The 17,330-nt window shown below is 43.1% G+C and overlaps 1 protein-coding gene across 1 annotated transcript in view; it reads right to left on the bottom strand.

Annotated features, from left to right (window-relative positions):
* PDSS2 (prenyl (decaprenyl) diphosphate synthase, subunit 2) overlaps positions 1–14,288 on the bottom strand; it is a 135,054-nt gene extending 120,766 nt beyond the window's left edge. The window contains exons 1-2 of the mRNA XM_010573449.1: positions 14,257–14,288; positions 13,429–13,694 (exon numbers count right to left, since the gene is read on the bottom strand). Of these exons, the coding sequence (XP_010571751.1) occupies positions 13,429–13,694; positions 14,257–14,288 (298 nt within the window). The remainder of the gene's footprint in view (positions 1–13,428; positions 13,695–14,256) is intronic.
* Between the last annotated feature and the right edge of the window lie 3,042 nt (positions 14,289–17,330).

Raw genomic sequence — 17,330 nt, forward strand, 5'->3', positions numbered from 1 at the left:
GCGGCGGCGGCCGGAGCGGGCTCATTGTGCCCTGGGGGCAGCCATCTTGGGCGTCGCAAAACACGCCGGGCCGTAAAGCGAGGGCGGCAAGGCTCTCCCTTCCCCCTCCCACAGGGCTTCCTCGCCTGACGGCTGTGGCGGTTTGGCGGGGGGTAGCGGTGTCGGAGGTGAGGGGTGTCTGGATGAAGGAGGTCGGCTCCTGGGGAAGGGGCCCTGATCCCTGCAGGGCACATCTCCTCTTTTTCTTCACCCTAAGCCCTTGCGCTGGGTGAAGGGCTGCCGCCTCTCTTCCCCGCTCGGCGCTTGTCACCTCCCAGAGCGGTGTGTGTGGGCCGGGCAGAGGGCCAGGCTGGAGGAGAAGCGCTCCCCGCGCTGGGCCAGGGCCCTTGGCTGACAGGGGATGACCCGCAGAAAGGGACGTGCTCTGTCTGCTCCCAGTGTTGCGTACAGAGACCAACGGGCAAGAGAGTTCAGGTTCCCACATGAAGTGTTCACCGTGTAGTCTTTAGCTACACAGCCATGTTTTCTATTTTGGGGGTTTTTTTTCATATTCTATTTTCATATTTTTCTATTTTCATTGTCCCACCCCTGGAAGTGTTCAAGGCCAGGTTGGATGGGGCTTTGAGCAACCTGGTCTAGTGGAAGGTGTCCCTGCCCATGGCAGGGGGGGTGGAACTAGATGATCTTTAAGGTCCCTTCCAACCCAAACCATTCTATGATAATTGCAGTGTATGGGCATTCTGGGTTTGGTGGGGTTTTTTTTCCCCATAGTTGTTTGGGATGTGGCACCAGTAGGCCTTACTGCATGCTCTGTTTCCTTGTAGGTTTGTCCTATGGTGCTCTGCTGTGGCACAGCTGAGGGGTTTATGAACCGCCTCCTTGTGAGCTGAAGAGGTACTTTCAACCAAATGGTTAACATCAAAAGTGACAACTCATTTTGAGTGGCCACCTGAAGGCTTCTGGGTCCTGCAATTCTGCAGTGTGGTCTACTGTATATCATACAGTCTTTCGTTTATACTGAGCACAGCAATCACTGACACCTCTTTGCAGCTACATGCACCCAAAGCTTTTGTGAATTCAGAGAATGGATTTTCTGTACCCCAGAGGAGGAAAATTCACTGGCCATCTTCAGAAATTGGATTTGAGTGACTTCCTCAATTCCACAAATACTTCAGCAAGAATATGATCTATTCTGTCTACAATCACTTACATTCACTCCTTCTATAACTTCCAGGCTTTGTTGCAACAAATCAGGCAGAGTTCTGATGAGAAAACAGTCCCATTGACTACATTCATGTGAAAAATGAGGGTGCTACATTTTTTACCTTTACAAATGCAAGATACAGGTCACTTTATTTTGTTTGCATTCTTCCACATGATTAAAAAGAGTTACATTGAAGGATACTGTAAAAGAAGGTGCAAATAGAAAACAATTCCATCACAAAGAAGGATGAAATGCAGTCCAGGAAAGCACAAATAACTCTTGAAAAACGGGGTGTTTATTGTTCTTATGCCTGAGATGACTCAAAATGGGCACCAAAACTGTAAAAGTTACTGCCCTACGGAAGGGGGTTTGTGGAGTCAACAACAGCTGGACATGAATGTGGCATCTCATAAGCGGCCTCTCCCAAACTGGAGAGGGGAAAAACTAGAATGGAGAGAACCTGCAAAAAACCTGGAAAGATGACAGGAGAGTTACGGTTCTGGTGTCAAAACTTTGCTTTCTCTGCTGCCTATCTCTGAGAGAATAAAGTTTTGCTTTGAAGGAGCTGCCACTGAGTCAGTTTAGTTAGCTAGTGTCACAGAACAAACTGTTGCGAAATAGAGATTTTCAGCTCATGAACACAGTCTAAAAAATGACAGAAAGCAATGGCATGTTTCTGTGCAGAAAGACTAAGTTAATGAAAATTGCTGGAGGGATGCACTTAAGAGGAGCTACCAAGGCACCTCATCCTGTAATGGTGACAAGTTCCTTGATTCATTTCCTGAGCCATATCCATTCTTGCACTTAATGTGGTAAGTGTTCTGTGAAAAACTAACATGATTATGCAATTAAAGTCTGCTTAAAATAATACATATAAACTGAGGAGAACTAGGGTACTATGGGCAGTAAACCTACCATTTTCTAACATGTTAGACCTTAGCTTTTCAAAATCACTGTTCTTTGTGTTACAGCCTAAGAAACTGAACACTTCTGCCCCCTTTATGTAGAATTCTCCTAAGTCCAAATGGTTTAGAACTAGGTCAAGACCCTTGATATCCACAACGCTGCACACTGCCACTAGAGCTTCCTCAGGATTCACCAGCAGTAGATTGATGTTCTTTAAATGCAGCAATCGCCAGAGAAATAAAACACATTTTGTGAGTTTCACAGCTTTTTTTTGACCACAGAGACTCTTTGAAAAGATTATTCTGTAATACCCAAGGACCCTCTGTTTCTCACTCTCAGCCCAATGCCTTCATCCCTTTCCCTTAAGAACGTAACAGTCTTACTTCAGTAGTCCATTTTTGACTCCTGGTCCAAGTACATGGTTCCTTTCTCCCGACCTCCTCGCTTCTTCACTTCAGTTCCACACACCATCTCTACTGGCTACTGTTCTTTCATTCTTGTCACAGCCTCCTCATCTTTTTCTCATTAAGTTCCAATCATCCTCCTGTCTGCACAGCCTGCATCCTAATCATGGACTCTTCTTCTTTTCATACATGTTTATGGGTGGGACTGTGGGGAGCAACAGCATAACCCTCTCTCAGTTCTTGCACTCACCTCCACAAAGGCCTCTGTTGCTAGGAAAAGCCATTGCTGGAAAGCCCTGCCTGTTCCCAGTAAACCTACAGCAGATATCCATTACTGTTGGACTTTTCAGACAGTAGAATGTGGAAAGACCATTCTGACCAGAGGTCTGTATTTACATTTTTTAATGGAAACAGTCTGAGACATTCCCCACCCATCAAATCCTTGGCAAATCCTTTGCCAAATTTCAGTTTTAGAGCATGGAGATAGGGGAGTTTCTCAGTCATGCAGTCCAACAATATTTTTTAACACAAGCAAAATGTATTTTTTGCCAACCTTATTTTGCAAACTGACTGAAGTATTTTAAAAATCAGCTTCAAGCTGATACACCAGTCACAGAAAAAATCATTACAAATTAGTTAATATTTGCCAGTTACAGGCATCAAAAACCAGGGTCTTATGATGGGTAATGATGGACCAACTTATCATAGGCAATGCTGCTTGCGCTGCCTGTAATTTATACTATCTCATTTTTTCTCTCCAAAAAAACATCAGAAGTGAAATTATGATGCACTTCTTATATTTTAAGTTGTGGACAAAACTGCGTGCTTTTTTTTTTTTTCCTTCTTTCTTGGCTCATTTCCCCTCAGGTTTAGCGAGAAAAACCCACACTATTTCAAGAGCTTCAGGGACTGTACAATAGATGTGTCTATTTCTTTAGAGTCTTAAGTAGAGAAGAAAAATGAAGCTCTTTTCTTCTCTATCAATTGACTTTGTTAAGCCTCCCCAGGAGGAGAAAGAAGCCACTGCAGGGGGCCAGTATCAAAGTTGAAGAACAAAGATGAAAGGTGAAGAGACACTTCTGTTTACATCAGCATGCTATGGACTAATGTACCAGGGAATGCATCAAAGCCACCACTAATGCCGGCTCTGGGTATCTTTTCTAACAAATGGAATCTGGAAATATTTTCCTGACTACCATCTAAAGTAAAACAATTGCAAAGCACTCTCATTTGATTGGGAACATTTGACCTTTCAATCTTTCATAGTTACTCTGGCCTTATCCAAAATAAATGATCTCCATAGGAGAATGAGACCAGCAATGTTAATATATTATACTAACTATACCATGCCTATATAACCAAATCTTCTTCTAGATGTTGCTTAATTTTTTAACATGTTAAAGCTTAGGTGCACTCGAGGCTGTTCACAAAAATGAAAACTAACAAAAATACGTGTGTTCCTTCCAAAGCATCCAGGCAGTTGTTTCCCCATCCCACCCCCCCTACATACAGGGAATTGATTTACTCCATAACATCCTGGGGAAGTAGACAGTTATGATCATTTCCATTTTGGAAGTCAGGAGGTTTAACAGAAAGATTGTGTGATTTGTCCAAGGCTTTGCAAAACCCCTAAGGCAAACTGAGAAAAGAATCCACTTCTCTTGACCTCGTTGTCTGTGTCTTGTCTACAAGGCTGCCTGTCTTCCTACTAGCTGACAGACTACCGAGAAGGACGAAGGCCTTATTGATCCTATAGTTAGATGCTGAAAAAACAGCATCATTTAGCTGTTAGCATCATCAGTTGATTTCAGCAGGAGTCACATCCCTTGGACAGAATTTGGCACTGAAAGGTATTAATTTTTGAGCCTAAATATACCTACTGAGATACCAATATCAGAACATGATGTGTTGCTGGTTAATAAACGATAATAAATGCATAATTATTTTTATTTTATTTAACAAATAAATAAATATAGCTGTGATATATAGCGATCCTTTGTATGAGTAGGTGTATGTTACCCTTTTCACTCTGCACACAAAACGCAGTAATACAGTAGCTCATCAGTCCATGGCACGGATGAGAAGCCAAAGCTCCCGGTAGCTCTCAGCAGCGCTGCACAGGCAGTGGGACGTGCCCCTCCTGTGCTGCACGCTTGCAGAACACAGCTCCCTTCTCACTGGCTCGCCAGCCAGCACTGCAAAGAAAACAAAATCAATTGAAATCCCTCCATTTCAGCAAGCTGAGTAGGAACAGGAGCAGACGAGTGTGCAGCTGATAACACCCCTCCTTCACAGAGTCACTGTTTTTTCACCTCCCAAACCAATTTCAATTGTAAGACAGCCTCTTAGGCCGTCCCCTCTGATGGGCAGTGCTCCACTCAGGGGAATTTGGACAGAGACTCTCAAAACACCCATGTTTTGGAGCCGAGTAATCTACAGAAGAAGGAGGAGGAAGATAAGCACAATGTTAGTTCTGGTCATATGCAGTTGAAGCTGACAAAGCATCCATCATCCTGTACAATATTAGCCTTTAAATATTCAGCTTTATCAGTTCCCCCATTCCTAATCCATCATTAACCACCCCATGAAGCCTCAGCTGATTAGCCCCACCTCTGCAGCTTGGCAACCTATTAACTATTTATTATTTGTATTTAATTGAACTCTAGTAGCAGTGGAAAACTCCAACCAGACACATTTCAAAACCAGAACAAAGGAGATGGTCCCTTGCCTAAGGAGTTCGTGGTCTGGGCAAGAGTGAAATGCAGCAAAGAGGAAATGACAGCCATGCTGAACAAAGGCTTACTCACATGCCCTCTATTAAACTCCCGCCCCACAAATCTATAGATTTTCTATGGATTTTTTTTCCAGTGAGTTCTATCTCAGCATCCCTTAAAATCACAGAATATGATGCAATTTGGGAGGATCCAGCAGGAAAAAAAAGGGATTTTGAATGTTAGGTGAAAAAATAGATTGAAAAACTCTATCTAAATCATTCCACAATTACTAGGTAGTGATAAAACCCAGGTATTAAAGTCATAGTATAGGAGGAAACTGGCAAACATATACAACATACACATTTTATATGGATTTAAATAAATAAATGGAAGCATTTCTCAGTTAAAATGTTTATTTCTCAGGCACTAAATATATGTAATTTATGAAGTGTTGTTTGTATTTTGCTGCTTGCTATTCACGTGCATAATCAAAACATAGATACAATACTAAATGTTCTTTCTGCTAGTAATGCTGGGTTTGAGGGGAGAAGATCTATACACTTTATTCTGTCTTTCTCTATTTTTTTACTTAGATGGGAAGCTATGTATTCTCCACTGAGGCTGGCTGCACATTTCTTCTGAAGTAAACTTTGCAGAAGTCACTGATGCCCTTGTTACCTCCACCTGGGCTTCTGTACTTTTCTATTTATGAGTCCCTTTTGAAGCATGCCTGAAAGATCCAGTTCCCAAGAAAGCTACTACCCACTCCCTGAGCAGTGCTCCACAGCACGAGCATGTCGCACCAGAGACTCGGCACTGGCTTGCTGTTTACTGATCAACTTTAAAGCCCAGAGCACTCAAGGAAAAGGTTTTCTAAGGGGGTCCTCTCCCTCTGTGCCCACTCGCTACCTTGCTACCAGGTGGAGAGTAATGTCTTTCTGGGAACCAAGTCTCAATATGTGAAAGTCAACCTGGATGATAAAGAAAATGGTTTTAAAATTTGAGTTAGAAAGCCCAGGTTAAACAAAATCATTTGAATCCATCCTTGTAATTCTGTGTCTGAACAAAATAACGTATTTTAAGTAGCACCGACTAAATGGCTTTGGGGAAATTAAAACAAGATAAACAAAGGTATTCATCTATACTATACTGTATTATCTATACATTTTCCCCTGGTCTAGGTAAACCCTTTTGTTCAATATAGGTGTTTTTTCAGTACGATTCCCTCTGCTTTTGAATTTATCCTGTTATCAATCCATTAGAGGCAAAGAGTGATGACCCTCAGGGTACAAGGGGGTGATGCATTTATTTTTACCTAGCACTTGACTCACTCGCATCTCTTCTGCTTTTAATTCCTGTAATTAAAATGTCTGCCTGCCACTTCAGTACATGCTTTAAAATGATTAAAATTTGAACATTGTAGCAATCATAGTTACTGCTGCTGTACAAGAGAAAGAACAATTGATCTAGGCCAACACGGTTAAGTAAGCTATAGAAAGGAAACCATAAGTTACTAATGCAAAATAGAATATAAAAGTATTGAGTCAGATGAAAGGAGCATCTAAGGTAGTATATCCTGTCTCTGATAAAAGCCAGTACCAAATGCTTAAGGGAAGAGAATGAGAAATCAAGCAAGTACGGAGAAGTATGTCCTGCGGTATGTCCACCCAGCTTCCACCTTACCACACTTTAGAGCCTTCTTGTACCAAATGCTCTGTCAAGTCTACCACGTTTAATAAACCAAAATGGATCTGTTTTCCAGAACTTCCAAGTCTGGCTCTTCTAAACTATTCTTCGAAGCTATTTAGACTTTTGCTCCCCCAAACATCCCGTGGACATTTGTTCCACAGTTTTATTATGCGTTATGTGGAAGAAACCCCACTTCATTATGTTTATTTTAAGCCTCCTAACTACTAGTTTGCATTCAGAGCCCATGAGGCATGCCCAAGCTAGTCTAAAAGAAGCCTTGAACAACATCTCCATCTCTTTCTGTTTTATTAATTCCCCCATCTTCTTTTTTTCTCTCTCTCTCATTCCCTCTTTCTTTTATCCTCATATTATCTCTGGAGGGTGTTACAAGCTATGCAAACATCCGATTTACAAACACATACCTATTACATACCAAAATTCAAATGACCAAAAGCACAGCAGTCCTTCAGATACACACTCTTCCACGACGATGTCACTTGCTTGTAAGTTTAGTCTTAAACTTTGGCACCTCGGTTCCTTTCTGAGCTCCCGAGTGACGGTGACCTGGTTTTCGGAGGTGCTTAGCACCCACCACCTCCCGGGGGGAGCTGCAGGCACTCCACACGCACAAGAGAACACTTTTATGCAAAGCATCTGCCTGGCTCTGGGCACTCAAGTATGAAATTGTTATTCTGGATTCAGCTTCACAGTGTAGTGACACAGGAAATCGTCAGCCCCGGAGTGAAATTAAGAACCTTAGAGCTGGCAGTACAACCCTTACTTATGGTGATTTAAGGTAAGCAGTCCTCTTGAATTAAATATTACTAAATGTGAGTCTTCCAATTTTTTCAGGATCAGTGGCAAATGCTACAGAGGACAGTCATCTTACAGACTTTCTGTAGTATAAATGTATGGATCATTGCTATATCAGCAGTCCTGCAGATCATTGCTGTATCAGCAGTCCTGCCTGGACATCTGATTTTCAGCTTCATATCTGTTTCCACAGTAAAACACACCAAAACTTTAACATACACGTTCACCTGCACAATCATCCAATAGATACACTTTCCATCTGCCCTATATTTTTTCCTCTTTCTCTGTTCCTCTCTCACTCTTGGAATTTGCTCAGACCTATTCTCTAGCCAAAAGTCTCTTTTTTTTTACCCTTCAGTGTACTCCTCTTTGCATTTCTTTTTGCTTTCTCACCACCTTTCCATGTGTCAGCCTTGTTCCAGTTCTTCTCCCCAATGGCATTCAGAACTCCTGCTACTTTCATACACTCTCACCATTTTAAGCCGCTTTCCCACATGCTCCCTTTCACGGAACACCTTCCTTCCACTGATTTCCGAAGCACAGATGCTTGTTCGCTTTCCATGATGGCAACAACAGCTCTAAAAGAAACATATCATTTCCCCTCCTGCAATTCATGCACAAATGCCTGGCATGTGCTGCCTGGAGAAAGCCTTTCAACTTTGAATTTCCTTGCCTTTGTGGAATCTGTGAAAAAGTCTGATAAATTACAGCTTTGGCAGTTATTTCAAATAACTTTATTTGCAGCCAACTGAGGCAAAATCTGTCAATGGTGCCATCCCAGTGTTCTTTCAAAGGTCGTTGGCGTTTCATGAGTGAGCTCAGAGTCAAGCTGGTTCAAAGGGAGGCTCACATTTCATTTTTTTCCGAGAAGGTTAGATTACATGTTCTAATGGTGACAGGACTGCCCTACAAGACATAAGAGCTGGGTTCTAGTTGAGGCCGCGAGACTCTTCAACTACATGTGTTTTGTTACTTTATCTCTCTCCTGATGATTTTGCATCTGCAAAATAGCTGTAATACTAACTGGTAGTTGTAATATTAGTTAACAACAGACAAGAAGACCCCAACTAATCATATGGGTGGCTAGGTTTTGAAGATGGCCTTGGACCTGGTTTTGGTGTTGGCAGTTCAGGTAGAGCCAATAAACCTCAGTCTACAGCTCCTCACACCAGGGCTTAAAAGGCACTAGCTGTGACACACTTACAATATGCAAGAGGCAATTTCTCACGTTGTTCCGGGGGTGAAAGGAAGCAATAATACAGACCCTTGGCTCTGCAAGCCAATTGAATTGCTGCCTGAGCTTGCAGGAATGGTGGTGCACCTGGGGACCTGTAGTGCTACTTGGAATAAACCACAGCATGGCCCACAGCATGTATGTGGGCAGGATTTCAGTGCATGCTAATCGAGATATGCATGGAGTTCTTGACCCTTGACTCCCAGAAGTTACCCAAAGCTGAAGTCTTGTGGCAAGCCTTCGCCGGGCTGGCTGGGTAGGATGGAAGTTGTATGTGACTGTCTCCCATCAGCACCCTCTGAAAGGGAGTGGTCTGCTTTAACTAGTAGTGTTGTGAAAATAAATTGATAACCACACCTGACTTCAAGAATCTCGGGTGGAGATGGATACACACATTGATCCTGTTTTAAGGCAAGAAACCCTACCTGTGTAGAGAAGGATTCTCAGGACTGTCTGAGCAAAATCTATTTCTGGTTATGGCGGTAAGAGACATAGATTATTATCATTACTGGTACATGCATGATTTAATTAGGGAAAGCAACACAGTTCAGGAAAACAAAATCTTTCCAGATAATAGTTATACTAATTACCTAAAAGATCATAAATCAAAGCAAATTGAATAAATTGCAGGAGAAATGGGCTGATGAGAATCTCATGAAGTTCAGCAAAGAAATGTGAAGTCCTGCACCCAGAGAGGAATAGTATTTGTAGCAATATGGGTGTGGGACTGGCTAGAAAGCAGCTTTGCAGAGAAGACCCCGAGGACCCTGGCATTCAAGAAGCTGAACGTGAGCCAGCAGTGCACCCTCGCAGCAAAGAACGTTGGGGTGCATTAGGAAGAGCACTGCCAGCAGGCTGAGGGAGGTGAGCCTTCCTCTCTACTCAGCCCTGGTGAGACACATCTGGAGTACTGGGGCCAGGTCTGGGCTCTCCAATATAAGAGAGATATGGACACACTGGAACAAGGACAGTAGAGGGCCACAGAGATGAAGAAGGGACTGGCACATCTGACGTATGAGAAGAGGCAGAGAGTTGTGGGGTTGTTCAGCCAGGAGAAGAGAAGGCTCAGGGGGCATCTCATCAATGTGTATAAATACCTGATGGGGGAAAAGTAGAGATGGTGGAGCCAGGCTCTTCTCCCTGAAAGGACAAGGGACACATGGGCACAAACTGAAATACAGCAAATTCCATTTAAACATAAGAAAAAGGGTTTTTTACTGTGAAGGTGATAAAACAGAGGAACCGGCAGTCCAGAGACGCTGTGGAGTCTCCATCCTTGGAGATATTCAAAACATGACTGGACACAGAACCAACCTGCTCTGCTTTGAGCAGAGACGTTGGACTATATCATCTCCAGACGTCCCTTCCAATCTCAGCTATTCTTTGATTTGCTGAATAAAGAACATTTTCCTACCTGAAAACAGGTGCCACATCCTAGTCCTGAATATATTTCTCTTGTACATTCTCAAAATATGTTTGGGGTTTTTTTGACAGTCTTTTTGCCACAGCGATGTGAATGCATTGCCATTACATATTAGGATGTGTAAAATTCATGTAAATGTAACTGAGAAGATCAAGAGATTGAATCACATGTCATGTAGGATTCTGGTGAGATGCTGGCAGGAAAGCAAGCATTGCAGTAGAAGAGTAATTGTCAAATAATGACACGTCAAAGTCCAACTTTACCCAAGTCTAAATCATTTAGTATATGTCACTGTAGATACCTTGACATGTTTCTTTGGGTCCAGGAAGGAAAAGAATAACCCACTGTATCTTGTATATGCAATGCAGGGGGTAATTTGGACAAAATGATATAATGTTTTGAAAGCATGACAAGAAAATTAAGGATGAAGAAACTCCAGAATGACTTTTATGAATGAAAAGAACCTGTAATTGTTTTCCATCCCTTGACAGACGTTACTTAAACTGACATACTATATCATGCAACAAAGCTCACAGAGGGAATACAGGATTATAAGAAAATGTATAAACCACTATCTTTATTGTAAAAAATTCTATTCTTCAGAGAAAGACAAAGAGAGGAGGGCTTTCTTTTAGGAAGAACTTGATGTAGAATACTGTAATAAAATTTCCAGGAATGTATCAGCACAATTGATTTATTAAAAAAAAAGAATGAAGTTAAAAAGAAGGGAGATCTTTCTGCTGTATCCTAATCCCACACAGCCTCTCCCCTTCTCCTGTCATTGTGGCATATGGGAGACTTACCTGTTAAAGTGAAAACAAGAAGACTCTCTCCAGCCTTCTTTTGCGTGGAGAAGTAAAAGAATGGGAAGGGGTTGAAATGGCTGTTGTTGAGAAATGACAGGTGAAGAAATGAGTTTGCCTTGACTGTAAATATTCGCAGTTCACCCTGGAGGCAGCTTTACAGCTGCAGAGAGCGCAAGTCTCCACCCCTCACCAGTTTTGCTTCTGACTTTGACAGTTCCCTGCTTTCGAGGTATGTGAGAAACAGGCTGGACATGGAGAGAGCAGGAGGGTTTCTCAGGTACCTCAGACCTTCTCCAAAGCACCCGTTGGAGGTCAGCATTTTGGGTGTCAGCCACAAGGAAATAAGCGGCCCTCAAGAAAGTAGGGCTAGGTATATGCTCTTACCAACCTGTATGACAGAGCAAGTAGACCACTGTTTTGAACCCAATGAACTTTAAAAGATTCACAAGTTTCGTTCAGAGATACAGTCCTTAACCGTAATGAAGTCTAGAGGCTGCAAATGCATAGTTTGTCACAGCCAACTTCAAATCTGGTATAATGTGTCTAAGATTCTTGCTCATCCATAGGTCCTTCACTTTCCTCTACCTGATCTTCGGCATTATATTGAATACGAAAGCGTCACAGCAGCGTCACTGAATAACAATAGTGGATAGATAGGGTGTAGCAGTAGACAGATGATAAAGATTTTTCCCCGAAGTCAATACTGGTGTCCGGGCCATATTTTACTAATTTGGTTTTTAATGCATTGCTGATACTTTTTTAAAGGCTTCATATTGATTGATTTTTAATGGTGTGGATGTTCTCTGATGCTGAAGAAGGAAAAGACTTGTCCTTGCCTACTTTTGATGTAGGGAACATGAGAAATGAAACAAGAAACAAAAAGGCATTTTAACAGAAGACTCGGAAGTATTTAACAAAGAACCAGAGAAACGAGTTAACATTTCTTTCTGTTTATCAAATCACGTGAAGTTTCAGGCAAGAAGAGCAATCATTAATTAATGATTTAATAAGTTAAATAAAGTTTCTCTCTGTTTGCCAGAACTTTAAAAAGCATTAACAGTATTAAGGCCCTATCTTACCATTAATCTGTACAGATTTGACACTGACACCCCAAAGCAGCACAAAAAATGAAATATTCATCAATATTAAAGTACCTCCAAGCATTTCCAGGCCTTCATATTTGGAAAGCTGCCACTACTCCCATCTCAACTGCCATACTGTGTCTGCTTTGGAGAGGCTACCTCTTGACATTTTGCAGAACAGCCTCTAATCGTCTAAGGAAATTCTGGATTGACATTAGTATCCACAGCAGAAAGGAACGTACAGACACTACTGTGTGTGAGTAATGCTGTGGGCGTTTGTCCAAGCTCAGGAACGAGTGGAATGTATCCCTTCTCAAAGGTATGGGTGAAATAACATCACTGAAGTGGAAGTGGGGATTGGGTGGAACTGAAGCGAAGGAGAAGTTCACGTGTGTTTTCCATGTGTCTGAAAATGGCTGGCTGTACTTGCGGAAAAAAAAAAAGTTTGGGAGCCAATATTTTAAGTATTCAGTGCATTTATTTGCTTCTGATGGCGTAAATAATCTATCACCTTAGCGTGTCGTGCAAAAAGTCAAAGGAACGTTTCCAGTTCACAAAAAAAAAATAATAATCAATGTAATGGTACTTTTCTGTGAACACATATAATGAATTTCTTTGTTTAATTAAACACTTCAGCAAACCAAATACCTGAATTTAAATTGCTGTTTATTATGGCTTCACCTCAGGTACAGGTGAAATGGGAATAGGTTAGCTTGTGAAAGGCTGCGTAGACACACGTTTTCCACGGTGACTGGCATTACTAAGCAACCTGATGGAGAGCTGCCAACACCTTGGCAAGCGGGGAACAATAAGGTAAATTACCAGCAATATTAAGAGAAAGCCGTTAAGAGCCGCATCTTCACTTCGGCCTGCACCGTCTGCGGCTGTTATCTGGGAAAAACAACCCCGCGAGCCGCCCTTTTCACCTTCAGCCTGCTTTCCCCCCGGACGGGTGGGTGTACCTGCGTGCCTCTAGACGTGCACGAACGCACGCAGCCTTCTGCTTTTCCACACCTTGCGCGATCCCGGGTTCCATCACGCGTTTCCCACCGTGCTGAGAGGGAGAGGAACGGGAGGGGGAGCTCTCGCCGCGGCCGCCGCCGCCGCGGTCCCGGGCAGGGACGATCCCCCCCACCCCGTCCGCCCCCCCTACCGCGGGCCGGGGGCCGCGGGGCCTCGGCCCCTTCCTCCCGCCTCCCCCCTGCCCTAAGGGCCCCGGTTGTGCCAGTTTTGACAACCGTGGCGGCGCCTGCGGTGTGGCCCCGGAGCGCCGTCTCTTCCGACGCCGTCGCCTCGTAAAACCTTTCGCTTCGAAGCCGTCGCGCCGCTTGTGGATCTCCCGGCTGGGAAATCAGGCCCGGTTGTTTGTCTCGTCCTCTCCGGTAGGCGAGAACGAGAAGAAATAGCTCAGTAGTAACACTAAAGAGAGTTACGCGTTAATAGAGGCAAGCTGAAGAACGAACTTAGTTATAGCCGAGCGTCGCTTCCCTGTTCGCTAAAAAGCAACTCCGCTAAGTATCCGCATAGGTGCCCTTTTAAAACATGCAAATACTAATAAATAGGAACATGAATAATAGAATATAGATTAAACCTGGGGCGATTTATTTTAGGCAACTCATTCACACCTGTTGTTTTATGAACAATATTTGTTTTTCGGAGGTCCAAATTACTGCGCTTGCAAAAATCCAAGTGCAAATTCAGAGCTGGAAATGCAAAGCCACGATAGAACGAAAATACAGAGCTTGGCAAAGCGCCTTGTACATAAAACACGCGCTCGGGCAATGGACGGAAAAGCTAAGGTCTTGCCGTGACTCAGATACCGCAGGGACCCAAACCTCAGTCTCGCAGGTGACTTAGCGACCACCGAAAGGCAGATCACGTGGCTTTTTTTCTCCCCAACTTTGACAGTAATCAATGAGCGAAGCAAAAAAAAAAAAGCCACCCCAAAACCCTTCAACAGGCAAGACAGTGAGGAACTTACCCTATTGCACTGTGGTTAGGGCACGCACTCATTGTGGGAAGTTCCTACTCCCTTTCAAGATGAGTTACAATAAGGAGTATGAAGCTTTTCCCCCCTCATTTTCTTAGTTTTCCGTTGAATGAGAACAGAATTGTATTTTGAAAACCCTGCTGGTTTGGTTTTTTTTTAAAGAAAATGGGATTCTTGCTTTCCAATGCACACTTTATAATAGACTGATTTAAAATCAGCTTGGAAATTTCACAAGGAATTTGGTCTAACTAAACTCAGGAGGAGAATCATCACTGATTTCCACAGGATCAGGATTTCATCTTTGGCTGGTAACTGCCTTCTGATACCATGTACCCCAGTATCGCTGTGTGGTAGACTAAATGCGAGCAGCCCTATTGATCCAATCAGCCACCTTTATTCACCTGTTTAAGATGTTTGCAGAATCCACATCAAGCACTACTGAACCAGGTTTCTTTACCAAAAATACAGGTTTTCACGCAAGAAATATGTGCTGTCACAGTTCAGTATATGTATTTAATGTTAGGGTCTCCATAATGTAAATATCAGATTTATTTTCTCATAACTTTTTGGAGACGTTCAGATCAATGCCATTGTACAACTGACATATTTATGGCTTCCATAGATTCTGATATTCTGTCTCCCCTTACGAGTTCATGAGCTACCATTAAAACCTGAAAGTGTTCCTTTTTGTTAGTCATTCCCTCCCCAGTAACAAGTGGAATAATTAGACGGTTTCCAAAACTTATTTTGGTACCTACGATGTGTGTCAGATAACGACTGAGCACTCTAAATGCATGAACTTCTGTGTTGACAGTTGATGGTCCTCCATATGCTATCACTAGAAGAACAACTTCCCAAGAATATGTAGTATAATAATATGCAACATATAAAGGTAATAACAGCTCTAGAAAAGTAGGAATCGTGACAGTTGCAGAAATAATCTGCTGTCAGATGAAGAGATACTATTATTAGGACACAGAGAGGTAGAACTTTTGTATCCATCCCAAGCCTGTACTAGAAACTGAGAAAAACAGGATATGCTCTAAGACCATGGCTTTCATCTGGTGGTTGATGAGGTACTGGGGGACTGGAGGCTGTTTTTAAGGAGCTTACCAGAAGTAACTGAGAAAAGTGAGCCTACCGTCAGGAGGCATAAGTTCACGTCTCCATTCAAAAATATTTGGAAAAATACCGGAAAAAAACCCTAACTGAAAGCCACTGGTTTTGGTGATCAAGAAGCGAGGATCAGTATTCAGAATTGGTAGCAAGAGGGGCGGAAAGTGCTTAAATTTACAACCAAACCTTCAGCCGTTAGTCAGGAAAACTGGAATGACAGATTTGATCCTGAAGATGTTCGTTTTGGTCTACTCACTGGAACCTGCTGAAGACAATTCGCACCATTTGGGCTTGCAGATACACTCTCCAGAGTCCCTTCCAATACTAAAGGAAATTCTGTTTATGTTGGGAGTTTGGGATGAATCTTTTTGTCAGATTATCAACTCAGCCTGTTAAATTTATGCAGCGAAACAGTGCTTTATTACAATATCTATAGTAAGGGTTGAGAAGTAGCCTTCTTATGTTTCACGGAACAAGAACCATTTGAGGCAATACTCTCTTTAGCAGAAGTTCTAGGGTTTTCATTAAAACTCTGCTATCAGCTCTACAGAGAAACTAGTGATACGTGCCTAATACGAGAATGAATTTTGCCTTTTTCATCAGAATGGCTTCATGTACCAGCAAGGTAGTGGTGATTCAAAGCAGAATAGCTGTCTGAGGTTGGCTTGCTTTTTCCAGCTAAAGGTTTCAAAGAGCTCCGAGGCTACATGAGATTGTGTAGCCTTCCCCTTGCATTGCCTGTCTTATCCCTACTGTGTGAGAGAATACCTTGAGATTCTGGGAATATCTCCCATACTTGAATGAGAGCTCAACCGTACCGATTTGTTTGTGATAGAATACGGCGAACAAATCATAGAGATGAGGTCGCCGGTGGTGATGGGGCGCAGAAGGAGGGAAACTCCCTTATTAAGCACCATCCTTTGGAGGTTACCTGTAGAGTCGCAAGTCAGTTTCCCCAAGTTTCAGATCTCACTGTATTTTAAAATATTACAGACGAGAAACAAATAGATCTCAGCTTCTTCTCATGCTTGCTGCTGGTGAGTCTGAGGCCAGACCTTGTGTTCCTGGGGTGCGCAGAACGGACTGAGCCCATGGCATGACCCTCTCTGCGGCTGACTCCTGCAGCTCCTCGCTGCCGGCAGAGCCTTCTCGAGGGTCTCCGCGAGGTCCTGCCGCTCTGCGAAAACGAACAATCAGATCTGTTTTTTTCCAACATCTGCCTGATTCTTTCAGGCAGCGAGGGGAGTGGCAGCACCTTTGCTTCACAACGGCCGTGACCTTACCGCTGTGGATGAGCTCTAGGATTTTACAGACTGAAGTCTGGTTGCTATCTTGCCTTTTGATGCTCGCTGCTCTCACAGCTGAGACTATGCAAAATCCCGGTTTCTTCCCATTCTCCATGCCACAGGGGAAAACGCGCTCCGTGTCTCTAATCGCTCTGCCATCTGAAGCAGGCAAGCAAGGCTCATTTTAGTCACGAAACGAGCAAAGGAGTTCTGCTCAACTTTTCATACTGAAAAATGTCAGTGATTTAAGCTTCAGAAACAGAGAATGTAAATTAGACATTGTTGCACGCAAAACGAACTTATCTTTGACAGCCTAAACAGAGATTTTTATGGGGAGCCTACTCATACCCACACGGAACGCAGTTTATCTTTCAACCGTGGGGTTTTTTTTTTTTTTAGAAAAAAAAAAAAGATTATAATTTTAAGGTGTACCGCAATCATAGCGAGAGACCCCGTACAATTACAATTTTGACTAACGGAACAATGGACACCCCCGTACCGTACCGTATTGTATCGGGTAATTAGGGACTGCCGGGGAGCGGGAAAGCACAACCCAGGAATAATCAATGTATCCCCCGCAGCGCGTACTGTAATCCGGCACCTCGCCGCTGAAGCGCGTCCCACCGAACCATTCATCCTCACCTCCCGGGCGCGGATAAAGGG

This window comes from Haliaeetus leucocephalus, unplaced genomic scaffold (genome assembly GCF_000737465.1).
Source record: "Haliaeetus leucocephalus isolate CR32 unplaced genomic scaffold, Haliaeetus_leucocephalus-4.0 Scaffold384, whole genome shotgun sequence".
NCBI lineage: Eukaryota > Metazoa > Chordata > Aves > Accipitriformes > Accipitridae > Haliaeetus > Haliaeetus leucocephalus.